Raw genomic sequence first — 14,367 nt, forward strand, 5'->3', positions numbered from 1 at the left:
GGATTTTCAAGCAAACACCTGTATGTATGGAAAACACTGCTGATTTTTAGTAGATTTGTTGAGGGCTTTGTACAAATTGTGCTATGGAGATTGTATAGTATTTGCTGTTTAAGCATTGGGGGTATAAATTCCCATTCCCAGGACATACAGAATAATCAAGTAACCTTAGTGCTCTATGGCAGAGAGAAGAGTACATGTGGGGAGACCCATGGATCCAGCTGCATATGTAGCAGAGGAATGCATCGACTGGTATCAAAAGGAAGAGAAGACCTTTGTCTTGTGAAGGCTCATTTCCTAGTGTAGAGGAATGCCAGTGTAGTGAAGCATAGTGGGTGGATGGGAAGGGGAGCATTAGGAGTGATGGCAAAGGGGTTGTACTGAGAAAGGGGATAACATTTGAAATTTAAACACATAAAATATCCAATAAAATAAATGAAATTTAGAAAAAGAAAATTCTTTTTTTAAAAGATTTTCCAAATTGTGGAGTGCAAGTTTTTAATATATTTCCTTATGATTCTCTGGATTTTCTCAGTTTCTGTTGTTATCTCTCTCTTTTCATTTCTAATCATGGTACTTTGGATATTTTCTCTCTGTCTTTTATTTAATTTGACTAAGAGTTTGTCAATCTTGCTGATTTTGTCAAAAAATCAACCTTTTGTTACATTGATTCTTTGTATTTGTTCCAAATTTATTTACTTCAGCCCTGACTTTGATTATTTCTTGCCATCTCCTTCTTTTGGTTGTGATTTCTTTCTTTTATGCTATAGCTTTCAGGTATGCTCACAGTTTCTAATATAGCAGCTCTTAACAAGCCTGTGAAGCACTTAGTTCCTCTGAGAACTGTCTTTATTGTGTCCTTTAAGTGTGAACATGTAGAGTAACCATTTTCATTCAATTCTAGAAAGTGTTTAATTTCTTTCTTAATTTCTAGCTTGACTTGCTTTCATTCAGTAGTGACCTGTTCTTTTACCATGAGTTTGTAAAGATTTCTGTCTTTTAGTTTTTTGTTTCATTTTTCTATTGTTGGTATCCAGCTTCTCTTGTGATAGACAGAATGTAGAGAGTTATTTCAACTTTCTTGTATGTGAAGACTTTGCGTCTAAGTATGTGATCAATTTTGGAGAAAGTTCTATGATGTGCAAAGAAGAAAGTATATTACTTTGTATTTGGGTGAAATGTTCTGTAAATATTTGTCAGATCCATTTAGTTTTCGATGTCAGTTAGCTCTGGTATTTCTCTATTTAGTTTTGTCTGTATGACATGTCAACTGAGTAGGGTATTGAAGTCTCCTACTATCTGTGTTTAAGGGACAAGATATGAGTAAAGCTGTAAAAATGCTTCTATTATGAACTTAGGTGTACTTGAATTCACGAATGGATGCTAAGAATTGAGCACTTAAACTGAAAATTAAATCAAATAATTAGGAACTAATTAGTTGGCACAGGTAATTTCAAGACAAGAGAGCATTTAGGCTATGCTGTGGCTTCTTCTGAACTCTCTTGTCTACATCTGTGGTGAAAAAGAGCAACTGTTGGATAGACAGATTGGAAAAAAATCTGCAGATTACTGACTAGGAAAAGACAAAGTGAAAATTTCAGCTAAGGTGTATGCTGAAAAAGAGGCTGTGATTGTTACCTGTAATCCCCTGCTCTGCTGTGGGATGATATGAACATACACTGAGGAAAAACTCCACCTATAGCAGACTTCAACTTCTGAACATGCACATTTGTTTAAAAGGTGTCAGTCTGAACTGAGACTGCCACAGAAGGGGATGGATCCCTGATCCTCAACAGTACCCCCAAAATCCAAGAGTAAAGCTGTAACCATGAAGTACAAAAAGCATTGGAGACCTCAAGGTGTTAGTGATACCAGATGTAAGAGAGGTCTGCTTAGGAAGGTTGCATGAGCTTATTAATTGGCTCATTCTTAAACTGGACTGAATCATTTTTACTATCCATTTTCCTGCACCCAGTCTGTTATCAGTATTTATCATGAGCAGAAATAAATAAATGATTGATAGCAAACAAATGGAGTAACTGAAACTCTTTTATTGAATTTTGTGTATATAGAGACGTGCTAGCAAAATAATCATAAGTCAATGCTAGTAAAACTAAAATGTTTATAAACGTTCTAACAGTTACTTAACTACTCTTCTGATGTAATGTTTCATTTACTTGATTAATTCTTTTCTCTAAAAGTAATAGTTAAAAATTGCCAATGTGTAAATTATGAATACAATCGTGTACAAAGCCAACATAGTATGTTTTACCATTCATCTCCTTCAAGTTCTGCTATTTTAATTTCTGAATACAAAGGAAACTCCCAGAAGAATAAAGCCAAAAGAGGCTTAAGTTCGACACTATTATGTTTCCAAAGTTTACCTTAAATCTACAGTTAACCAGTAGATGGTTGGAGACCAGAGTCATTCCTTTTATAGGCTAGAGTGACTCTGGGCTCTTATGAACTTAACCCTGACAGGAGGCAGATGTAGGGACTTCAGTTTAGTTTGGATTGTAAGAGGGGACTCTCTACCTAGAGAAACTTTGAATAATTTCAAGACTTAGGAGCAAACAATAAAATTTTACAATACAATTCGGATATAATTTTTTTATATAATAGACATTGTCAATTAACTATACACATATGGTTAGATTTCGGCAGTAACCAAGCGATTGTCTATAAGTTCAACAAAATTTCAGACTTTTCTAGTATTTTATAACCACATCATTGGGAATGTATTAGTGAGCTTTCTTTCAGTATAACAATATCTGGGGAAAGCAACTTATAAAGACAGAAGCTTTATTTTAGCTCTTGGGTTTGGAATTTACGTTCTGTGGTGAGATGGACAGAATATCATGGTGAGGGTAAATGGCAAAGCAAAACTAACCACCTCATTTTATTGAATTTTTCATGGCCAAGAAACAAGGGAAAGGAAGACCAAGGGCCAGGAGCACTCATTCTCTTCTAGGCCATGTTCCAGTTTCGTAGCTTCCACCCACTAACTTCTACTACACCTTCTCATAGCTCTTGCTGGCAGTAACACATGCTGTGTCCACGTCCTCATCACATGGCCATTGCAGGTTTGAGTGCTAGAAAGCAAATGGCATTCTAGCTCATGCTAAATACCCCAGGCTCCTGTTCACACCACAGGCTGCTCCTGCTGATCTCAGCTTAGCAGTGCTGATGTCTGCAACTAAAGTAAAAGGGTAAGTGCTGAGAATTTGTGACCTAAACATGTGTGCCTTTCTGTCTTCTGAGCCATCATTCAGTCATGCAACATGCTGTGTTCTCCATATTGCCTGGTTACTGGGAGTAAAAGGATGCCCAAGACATGGAGCGAGTGAGAGGTGGAAGGAAGTATGCTGGCAAGCAAATGCAGATGGACTCTGCTAAAGTGGGCAAAAGTACAAGCTGTTCCTCAGAAGAAGAGATGACAGGAGATCAAAACTCAACTGGCTGCAAGTTGAACACCAACCTTCCATTCTGCTTTTATCAAGACACAATTTGTGCTTTCCAAAGGTCACCCTCATGCCTTTCTTCTGTTTCTTTTATGCTCCAGAACTATGATTCTGTTTATTAAGATTTGGATTTCTGACATCTCCTTGAAGTCCTTCCCTCAATTTCCTCCTACCAGGTAGAAAATGTTCCAGTGAGCATGTTGCAACAAGTTGTCCACAAACTGAGTCTTCCCACTGTAACCATGAAAAATACCGATTGAGCAGAAAGACATTAGGAATTTCTGTACATTCATTTAGATGATTTCTAATATTTGTGTTTTTGTGCATAAGATAGTTATTTAGAGTTAGAATATAGGCTATACCTCCTAGAAAGATGTCATCATAAAATTTATACTATTCAAGTTTGTTTATTTATTAGCTTATTAAGCCATCTTACTGATTTGTACTGAATAGTGGAGAAAGTATACACTGGACATAATATGATTTTGTGAATTGTAATGTGATGTCAGTAATAACAGAGTCGGTGTCACAGTCCTTGGCATTTACAGTTTGCTTTCTGATCTTCCTTTGGCTGGATTGAGGCTTGCAGACAGACTCCTGTCCTTGATGTCTATCTTCTCATCTTGATCAGAGTTCCATGCAGAAGTTTAGAGAGGTTCCATCCAACTTTTGCTCATAGATTTCATCAAACCTCTCATTCTGGGCCACAGTAAAGTGGTTTTTCCAATCACCCACAATTCCTAAAGGACAAAGGCCAGACAAAAGCATCAGTGTGTGGTTGACAGACTGTATCCCTGACTGGAGTGTGCAGTACCCACATTGGTGCTGTCCTGACAGGAGCTCAATTCCTCACCACTTTACCTCTCCTTAATGAGAAGGGGGTTTAGTTGTCTTTGTGCAGGGGCTCTGGCATCTAAATAAAATCAATCAATTCAATGTGACCCAGAATCTTGGCTCTACTGTGCTACACACACATATTAGGTAGTAACAATTATAAAAATGAAGGAATGGTAGACATATAGCCATACAAGGAGATCTTAAGATGTTATACTGGCCAGAGATCTGGGGCATAAGAAAATACATATTGTGACACTCCAAGTATATGCCACCTAAGAACAAACAAAACCAACTTACAGTGAGAAATGGGAATATTTTCTTCTGAAGGAAAGATTGCCTGCAAAGGATATGGCAGGATATCAACCAAGCTGATGGAATTCTTTTTACTTTGATCACTTAGTTTTATTTGTTTGTAAGAATGTTTGAACTGCATCGTTTATTTCTATGAATTGTTTTTAGTAGATTATGTTATTGGAACGAGATTCTATTTCTATTATTTTAAATAATTTTAGAGAGTTAATCACTGTAACACTTGTGATTCTTAAAGAAAATTATCCAACTTGATGAACAAGAAATGTTCATTGTAGCATTAATCATAAAAATATGGACACAATATCTATAATAAGAGAAATAATTGGAAGAATAACAGGATATCCATGAGTCCTGTATAGACAGTCATGCGTAGAGATCAGTATTTCTTTTCCTGGAGGGATAGCTCATATTCTGGTAAGCAAAAGTATGTAAGGTAATCACGGTTTGTGTTAGTGAACAGGTTTCTGTCATGGTATTCTTAGTTGTGTTTTTATGGCCAAAGCAAGCAAGCAAAGAAGCAAACACAAGTGAGTGCAGAGAAGAGTGGACATGGATCGACTGGGAAAAAGGGTGCTTCTCAAACCTTACCAAAGTCTAAGAGAGAAAAGAGGGAATACTGCAAGGGCAATGGATTAACTCCTGTGCTGAAAGTAAAAGAAAAAAAGTTCTGCAGCTGTTTATAAAACCTAGTCCTGGTTGCATAGCAGTGGAAAAAAGTGCAGATGTTAATGAGACAGTGGGATGGGTTTCATTCTGTACCTACCTTTTTGGAAAGTGGGTTTACTGAGGATTTGTGTGAAATCATCGAACTGTTGAGTTTTAGAAAGTTACTGAGTATACTAACTTTAAAAAATAACATTCCCCACTTAAAAGTGAATCACCAGGGATAACCAGATTTTTTTCTTTCAAAATTAGGAAGCATTAAGGGCCTGGGTCTCAGTAATACATGCTGAAAGTCCTGAAAGTGTCATGAGTCATGATTTCGAGACAGAATCAAACTAGATGTCAGCTCTGATGAGTCTAACCGCAGGCAGGGATCCCAAGGAGGTGTGCACCAAGGGGAGTCTGTCTTAGTTATCTGTAAGACTTGCTTTGTAGAGCTTCTTGTACACTAGGAACAAGTCTCTAGCTTTCTTAGAATCACAATATGTGGATTGGAGGGGGACTGGCTCAGAATTAGAGATAAATAAGCCCCACAGACCTTTTCTCATGAAAGGGGAAATGGACTGGTCCATGATAGTCTTGGGGATTGTAGAAAAATTTGTCAAAGGATTGTCTTTCATTTTCTCAAACGATGTCTCCAGGACTATTTTATCCACGACCTCTTCATCCAAATTCTTGCCCATGAACTGCATTACCTTCTGGATTTCACGCTTTGGGTCCTGTGAGTGAGGGTAGCATTAGTTGGACTGGAAAAGAGTTTTCACACTATCACATTTTTCCAGACATCCCTGTCAGAACCACATTCCTAAAGCAGCTTCCCTGTCCCTGATGCTGAAGAAGTAATTTACTTACCCTCTTCATGTCTTCATAGAAGAGGAAGAGAATCTGGTATCTGCCTCGAATTTCCCACCATCCTTTCACATGGTCAAACCAAGATCCCCAACTTACTGTGAAAAACAAGAATTGTTTTCATGGACACAAATCTTCCAAGTCAGGAAAGTTTGACTTTCCTTTTTTCTTTTTCTTTCTCTCTCTCTTTCTCTCTCTCTCTCTCTTTCTTTCTTTCTTTCTTTCTTTCTTTCTTTCTTTCTTTCTTTCTTTCTTTCTTTCTTTTTCTCTCTCTCTGTCTCTCTCTCTCTCTGTCTCTCTCTCTCTCTTTCTTTCTTTCTTTTTTTCTTTTTTTCTGGCTTCAGGTACATCAGAGAAGGAAAAATTCTGTATTAGATATTTCCCAGCATCACTGAGCTGCTCGCTTCTGATGTCACATAGTTTCTGTCAGTATTGGGGACTTTTCTTTAATATGAGAATTAAAGTGGCTACATATTGATTATGCACAATCACTTGCACCCTGATATTATGACAGGGTCACACAGGCTGAGGAAAGTCTATAGGTCAGGAATCCCCAAATAGAGGCCAGGATAGGAGGCACAGGAAACTCTGGGGGATCAACTGTCAGGGGTTGTTCTCTCAGCTCAGCCTAATCGGGGTAAAACCACAGAGGGACAATGCATTTTTATTTACCTTTTCCATTGATGAAGGTTTCAAAATACTCATTCCAGGTGCCTGGATTGGGGAGCACCTGGCACATTCTGTAGAAGTGGTAGTAGGAAACCATGCAGTCTTTGGCGTTTCGAGCCACATAAAGGTACTTTGGAGAAGAAGAGAGGTGAGTTAAAGGAACACAAATATTGGAACTCCCTAGTTCTCCCTCTGGGTGAGTCCTTTTGGGGAATGCTCAGCTCTCCTGCCCTGGCACTGAGACTCAGCCTAGAGCAATGTCACCAATTATGATACTCCCAGCCCAGCCCTAACTCATTAAAATTTATCTCAATTCTTGATTTCCCATTTGTTATCAGGGGCAAACTCTTCCTCTACATACTCTGAATCAACTACAGAGCCACTGAGCCTTCCAGAAACCTCAGCCTGATTTCTGAGAAAGCAATTGCTCCACCTGCTGTTTTGACGTGGAGCAGCACCGTGGATCCTACTTGATATGAGCACACACTTTCTTCCATGATGATCACTTTAAAATCTGTGTGTTTCTACACAGAATAAGCAAACACTAGGTGCATTTCAATAAGGACCCTGTTGGGAGACTTTGTTATCTTGCCCATGTATTCTCCAAGTCAAAATGCTGCTGTGCACCAATGGAAAGAATTTTCTAAAGTGTCAGATTATTTATTTATTTTTTAATTTAATTCTTGCACTTTGTACTCAGGCTGTCTTTCACCTCAGTATTGACTGACATTTTAGGAGTTTCATCTTTCCTTTTCAGGGATGTGCTTTCCAGCCACATGGCATAACTCTCACCTTTCCTCAGCCCTCATTCATCCCTTTCCAAGTCCATACATTTCTCTATTCTGATGCACACAGTTTAATTTTCTGTGTTGTATATATAAATCGTTAAATATGTATATATAATATATAATGTATATAATATATGATGATATATACATATATGTGTAAGCAATTATAAAACACCATTGCTTTATTTGATGATTCAACCTAAAGTCACATCTTCTTTCTTTATGTCATATTTGATACAATGATCTATTTGGTACAGCATTAACATTTTCTTTTTTTGTCACTTTTTTTGTTTGTTTATTTATTTATTTATTTTTTTAACTTGAGTATTTCTTATTTCCATTTGGAGTGTTATTCCCTTTCCCGGTTTACGGGCCAACATCCCCCTAATCCCTCCCCCTCCCCTTCTTTATTGGTGTTCCCCTCCGCATTCTCCCACCATTGCCGCCCTCCCTCCAGTAATCACGTTCACTGGGGGTTCAGTCTTAGCAGGATCCAGGGCTTCCCCTTACACTGATGATCTTACTAGGGTATTCAATGCTATCTATTTGGTCAGAGTACAGGGTCAGTCCATGTATAGTCTTTAGGTAGTGGCTTAGTCCCTGGATGCTCTGGTTGCTTGGCATTGTTGTTCATATGGTGTCTCGAGACCCTTCAAGCTTTCCAGTTCTTTCTCTGATTTCTTCAATGAAGGTCCTATTCTCAGTTCAGTGGTTTGCTGCTGGCATTCGCCTCTGTATTTGCTGTATTCTGGCTGTGTCTCTCAGAGGAGATCTACATCCAGCTCCTGTCTGCCTGCACTTCTTTGCTTCATCCATCTTGTCTAATTGGGTGGCTGTATATGTATGGGCCACATGTGTGGCAGGCTCTGAATGGGTGTTCCTCTGTTTCTGTTTTAATCTTTGCTTCTCTATTCCCTGCCAAGGATATTCTTGTTCCCCTTTCAAAGAAGGAGTGAAGATTTCACATTTTGATCACCCGTATTGAGTTTCAAGTGTTCTAGGCATCTAGGGTAATTCAAGCATTTGGGCTAATAGCCACTTATCAATGAGTGCATACCATGTGTATTTTTCTGTTATTGGGTTATCTCACTCAGGATGATATTTTCCAGTTCCAACCATTTGCTTACGAATTTCATAAAGTCATTGTGTTTGATAGCTGAGTAATATTCCATTGTGTAGGTGTACCACACTTTCTGTATCCATTCCTCTGTTGAAGGGCATCTGGGTTCTTTCCAGCTTCTGGCTATTATAAATAAGGCTGCTATGAACGTAGTGGAGCACGTGTCTTTTTTATCTGTTGCGGCATCTTTTGGGTATATGCCCAAGAGCGGTATAGCTGGATCCTCAGGCAGTTCAATGTCCAATTTTCCGAGGAACCTCCATACTGATTTCCAGAATGGTTGTACCAGTCTGCAATCCCACCAACAATGGAGGAGTGTTCCTCTTTCTCCACATCCTTGCCAGCATTTGCTGTCACCTGAGTTTTTGATCTTAGCCATTCTCACTGGTGTGAGGTGAAATCTCAGGGTTGTTTTGATTTGCATTTCCCTTATGACTAAAGATGTTGAACATTTCTTTAGGTGTTTCTCAGCCATTCAGCGTTCCTCAGCTGTGAATTCTTTGTTTAGCTCTGAACCCCATTTTTAATAGGGTTATTTGTCTCCCTGCGGTCTAACTTCTTGAGTTCTTTGTATATTTTGGATATAAGGCCTCTATCTGTTGTAGGATTGGTAAAGATCTTTTCCCAATCTGTTGGTTGCCGTTTTGTCCTAACCACAGTGTCCTTTGCCTTACAGAAGCTTTGCAGTTTTATGAGATCCCAGTTGTCGATTCTTGATCTTAGAGCGTAAGCCACTGGTGTTTTGTTCAGGAAATTTTTTCCAGTGCCCATGTGTTCCAGATGCTGCCATAGTTTTTCTTCTATTAGTTTGAGTGTATCTGGTTTGATGTGGAGGTCCTTGATCCACTTGGACTTAAGCTTTGTACAGGGTGATAAGCATGGATTGATCTGCATTCTTCTCCATGTTGACCTCCAGTTGAACCAGCACCATTTGCTGAAAATGCTATCTTTTTTCCATTTGATGGTTTTGGCTCCTTTGTCAAAAATCAAGTGCCCATAGGTGTGTGGGTTCATTTCTGGGTCTTCAATTCTGTTCCATTGGTCTATCTCTTTGTCTCTGTACCAATACCATGCAGTTTTTATCACTATTGCTCTGTAATACTGCTTGAGTTCAGGGATAGTGATTCCCCCTGAAGTCCTTTTATTGTTGAGGATAGTTTTAGCTATCCTGGGTTTTTTCTTATTCCAGATGAATTTGCAAATTGTTCTGTCTAACTCTTTGAAGAAATGGATTGGTATTTTGATGGGGATTGCATTGAATCTGTAGATCGCTTTTGGTAAAATGGCCATTTTTACTATATTAGTCCTGCCAATCCATGAGCATGGGAGACCTTTCCATCTTCTGAGGTCTTCTTCAATTTCTTTCTTCAGGTTCTTGAAGTTCTTATTGTACAGATCTTTTACTTGCTTGGTTAAAGTCACACTGAGGTACTTTATATTATTTGGGTCTATTTTGAAGGGTGTCGTTTCCCTAATTTCTTTCTCGGCTTGTTTCTCTTTTGTGTAGAGGAAGGCTACTGATTTATTTGAGTTAATTTTATACCCAGCCACTATGCTGAAGTTGTCTATCAGCTTCAGTAGTTCTCTGGTGGAACTTTTGGGATCACTTAAATATACTATCATATCATCTGCAAATAGTGATATTTTGACTTCTTCTTTTCCAATCTGTATCCCCTTGACCTCCTTTTGTTTTCTGATAGCTCTGATATTTTGACTTCTTCTTTTCCCATCTGTATCCCCTTGACCTCTTTTTGTTTTCTGATAGCTCTGGCTAGAACTTCAAGAATTATATTGAATAAATAGGGAGAGAGTGGGCAACCTTGTCTAGTCCCTGATTTTAGTGGGACTGCTTCAAGTTTCTCTCCATTTAGTTTAATGTTAGCAACTGGTTTGCTGTATATGGCTTTTACTATGTTTAGGTATGGGCCTTGAATTCCTATACTTTCCAGGACATTTATCATGAAAGGGTGTGGAATTTTGTCAAATGCTTTCTCAGCATCTAATGAAATGATCATGTGCTTTTGTTCTTTTAGTTTGTTTATATAATGGATCACGTTGAAAAAATCATGGTGGTTGAAAGTTCCACCAGAGAACTACTGAAGCTGATAGACAACTTCAGCATAGTGGCTGGGTATAAAATTAACTGAAATAAATCAGTTTTCTGTATATTAAACCATCCCTGCATGCCTGGGATGAAGCCGACTTGATCATGATGGATGATTGTTTTGATGTGCTCTGGGATTCGGTTTGCCAGAATTTTATTGAGTATTTTTACGTCGATATTCATAAGGGAAATTGGTCTGAAGTTCTCTTTCTTTGTTGGGTCTTTGTGTGGTTTAGGTATAAGAGTAATTGTGGCTTCATAGAAGGAATTTGGTAGTGCTCCATCTGTTTCAATTTTGTGGAATAGTTTGGATAATATTGGTACGAGGTCTTCTATGAAGGTCTGATAGAATTCTGCACTAAACTCGTCTGGATCTGGGCTCTTTTTGGTTGGGAGACCTTTAATGACTGCTTCTATTTCCTTAGGAGTTATGGGGTTGTTTAACTGGTTTATCTGTTCCTGATTTAACTTCGGTACCTGGTATCTGTCTAGGAAATTGTCCATATCCTGCAGATTTTCAAGTTTTGTTGAATATAAGCTTTTATAGTAAGATCTGATGATTTTTTGAATTTCCTCTGAATCTGTAGTTATGTCTCCCTTTTCATTTCTGATTTTGTTAATTTGGACACACTCTCTGTGTCCTCTCGTTAGTCTGGCTAATGGTTTATCTATCTTGTTGATTTTCTCAAAGAACCAACTTTCGGTACTGTTGATCCTTTCTATGGTCCTTTTTGTTTCTACTTGGTTGATTTCAGCTTTGAGTTTGATTATTTCCTGCTTTCTACTCCTCCTGGGTGTATTTGCTTCTTTGTGTTCTAGAGCTTTTAGGTGTGATGTCAAGCTGGTGACATATGCTCTTTCCTGTTTCTTTCTGCAGGCACTCAGAGGTATGAGTTTTCCTCTTAGCACAGCTTTCATTGTGTCCCATAAGTTTGGGTATGTTGTACCTTCATTTGCATTAAATTCTAAGAAGTCTTTAATATCTTTCTTTGTTTCCTCCTTGACCAGGTTATCGTTGAGTAGAGCATTGTTCAACTTCCACGTATATGTGGGCATTCTTCCCTTTTTGTTATTGAATACCAGCTTTAGGCCGTGATGGTCTGATAGCTCGCATGGGATGATTTCTATCTTTCTGTACCTGTTGAGGCCCGTTTTTTGACCAATTATATGGTCAATTTTGGAGAAAGTACCATGAGGAACTGAGAAGAAGGTATATACTTTTCCTTTAGGATAGAATGTTCTATAAATATCTGTTAAGTCCATTTGGTTCGTGACTTCTCTTAGTCTGTCTTCGTCTCTGTTTAATTTCTGTTTGCATGATCTGTCCATTGATGGGAGTGGGGTGTTGAAATCTCCTACTATTATTGTGTGAGGTGCAATGTGTGTTTTGAGCTTTAGTAAGGTTTCTTTTACGTATGTAGGTGCCCTTGTATTTGGGGCATAGATATTTAGGATTGAGAGTTCATCTTGGTGGATTTTTCCTTTGATGAACATGAAGTGTCCTTCCTTATCTTTTTTGATGACTTCTAGTTGAAAATTGATTTTATTTGATATTAGAATAGCTACTCCAGCGTGCTTCTTCTGACCATTTGCTCGGCAAGTTGTTTTCCAGCCTTTCACTCTGAGGTAGTGTCTGTCTTTGTCTCTGAGGTGTGTTTCTTGTAGGCAGTAGAATGCAGGGTCCTTGTTGCGTATCCAGTTTGTTAATCTATGTCTTTTTATTGGGGAGATGAGTCCATTGATGTTGAGAGATATTAAGAAATAGTGATTATTGCTTCCTGTTATATTCATATTTGGATATGAGGTTATGTTTGTGTGCTTTTTCTTCTCTTTGTTTTGTTGCCAAGGCGATTAGTTTCTTGCTTCTTCTAGGGTGTAGCTTGCCTCCTTATGTTGGGTTTTACCATTAATTATCATTTTTAGTGCTGGATTTGTAGAAAGATATTGTGTAAATTTGGTTTTGTCATGGAATATCTTGGTTTCTCCATCTATGTTTTGCTGGATACAGTAACCTGGGCTGCCATTTGTGTTCTCTTCGGGTCTGTATGACATCTGTCCAGGATCTTCAGGCTTTCATAGTTTCTGGAGAAAAGTCTGGTGTGATTCTGATAGGTCTGCCTTTATATGTTACTTGACCTTTCTCCCTTACTGCTTTTAATATTCTTTCTTTATTTTGTGCGTTTGGTGTTTTGACTATTATGTGACGGGAGGAGTTTCTTTTCTGGTCCAATCTATTTGGAGTTCTGTAGGCTTCTTGTATGCTTATGGGTATCTCCTTCTTTAGGTTAGGGAAGATTTCTTCTATGATTTTGTTGAAGATATTTACTGGTCCTTTAAGTTGGGAGTCTTCACTCTCTTCTACAACTATTATCCTTAGGTTTGATCTTCTCATTGAGTCCTGGATTTCCTGTATGTTTTGGACCAGTAGCTTTTTCTGCTTTACATTATCTTTGACAGTTGAGTCAATGATTTCTATGGAATCTTCTGCTCCTGAGATTCTCTCTTCCATCTCTTGTATTCTGTTGGTGAAGCTTGTATCTACAGCTCCTTGTCTCTTCTTTTGGTTTTCTATATCCGGGGTTGTTTACATGTGTTCTTTCTTGATTGCTTCTATTTCCATTTTTAATTCCTTCAACTGTTTGATTGTGTTTTCCTGGAATTCTTTCAGGGATTTTTGCGATTCCTCTCTGTAGGCTTCTACTTGTTTATTTATGTTTTCCTGTGTTTCTCTAAGGGAGTTCTTCACATCTTTCTTGAAGTCCTCCAGCGTCATGATCAAATATGATTTTGAAACTAGATCTTGCTTTTCTGGCGTGTTTGGATATTCAGTGTTTGCTTTGGTGGAAGAATTGGGCTCCCATGATGCCATGTAGTTTTGGTTTCTGTTGCTTGGGTTCGTGCGCTTGCCTCTCACCATCAGATTATCTCTGGTGTTACTTTGTTCTGCTATTTCTGACAGTGGCTAGACTGTCCTATAATCCTGTGTTTCAGGGGTGTTGTAGACCTGTTTTCCTGTTTTCTTTCAGTCAGTTATGGGAACAGAGTGTTCTGCTTTCGGGCGTGTAGTTTTTCCTATCTACAGGTCTTTAGCTGTTCCTGTGGGCCTGTGTCCTGAGTTCACTAGGCAGGTCGCTTGGAGTAGGAAGGTTTGTCTTACCTGTGGTGCTGAGGCTCAAGTTTGCTTGTGGGGTGCTGCCTACGAGCTCTTTGTGGGGGTAGCAACTAGGAAGCTCTGTGCTGCCCTTTCCAGGAGCTTCCGTGCACCAGGGTTCCAGATGGCGTTTGGTGTTTTCCTCTGGAATCAGTAATGTGTGCAGAGTGCAGTCTCTTCTGGTTTCCCAGGCTTGTCTGCCTCTCTGAAAGTTTAGCTCTCCCTCCCACAGGATTTGGGTGTAGAGAACTGTTTATCTGGTCGGTCCCTTCAGGTTCTGCGGGTGTCTCAGACGCACTTGACCCGCTGCTGCTGTGCCCTTATCCAAGGGAACCCAGAGGTCATATACAGTTTCCTCCTGGGCCAGGGATGTGGGCAGGGTTGGGCAATGTTGGTGGTCTCTTCTGCTCTGAAGT

The 14,367-nt window shown here is 38.9% G+C and overlaps 1 protein-coding gene across 15 annotated transcripts in view; it reads right to left on the reverse strand.

Annotated features, from left to right (window-relative positions):
* Window positions 1-3,503: 3,503 nt before the first annotated feature.
* The window catches only part of LOC148003350 (sulfotransferase 1C2A-like), a 45,384-nt gene continuing 34,520 nt past the window's right edge, over window positions 3,504-14,367 (reverse strand). For all 15 annotated transcript variants that reach the window (XM_087568435.1, XM_087568437.1, XM_087568440.1 and 12 more), the window contains 4 exons: window positions 6,792-6,918; window positions 6,123-6,217; window positions 5,809-5,989; window positions 3,504-4,198 (listed from right to left, as the gene is read on the reverse strand). In XM_087568435.1, the coding sequence (XP_087424561.1) occupies window positions 4,086-4,198; window positions 5,809-5,989; window positions 6,123-6,217; window positions 6,792-6,918 (516 nt within the window). In that variant the 3' untranslated portion in view covers window positions 3,504-4,085. The remainder of the gene's footprint in view (window positions 4,199-5,808; window positions 5,990-6,122; window positions 6,218-6,791; window positions 6,919-14,367) is intronic.

The sequence above is a fragment of the Rattus norvegicus genome, chromosome 9 (genome assembly GCF_021556685.1).
Source record: "Rattus norvegicus strain SHRSP/BbbUtx chromosome 9, alternate assembly SHRSP_T2T, whole genome shotgun sequence".
NCBI classification, from domain to species: Eukaryota; Metazoa; Chordata; class Mammalia; order Rodentia; family Muridae; genus Rattus; species Rattus norvegicus.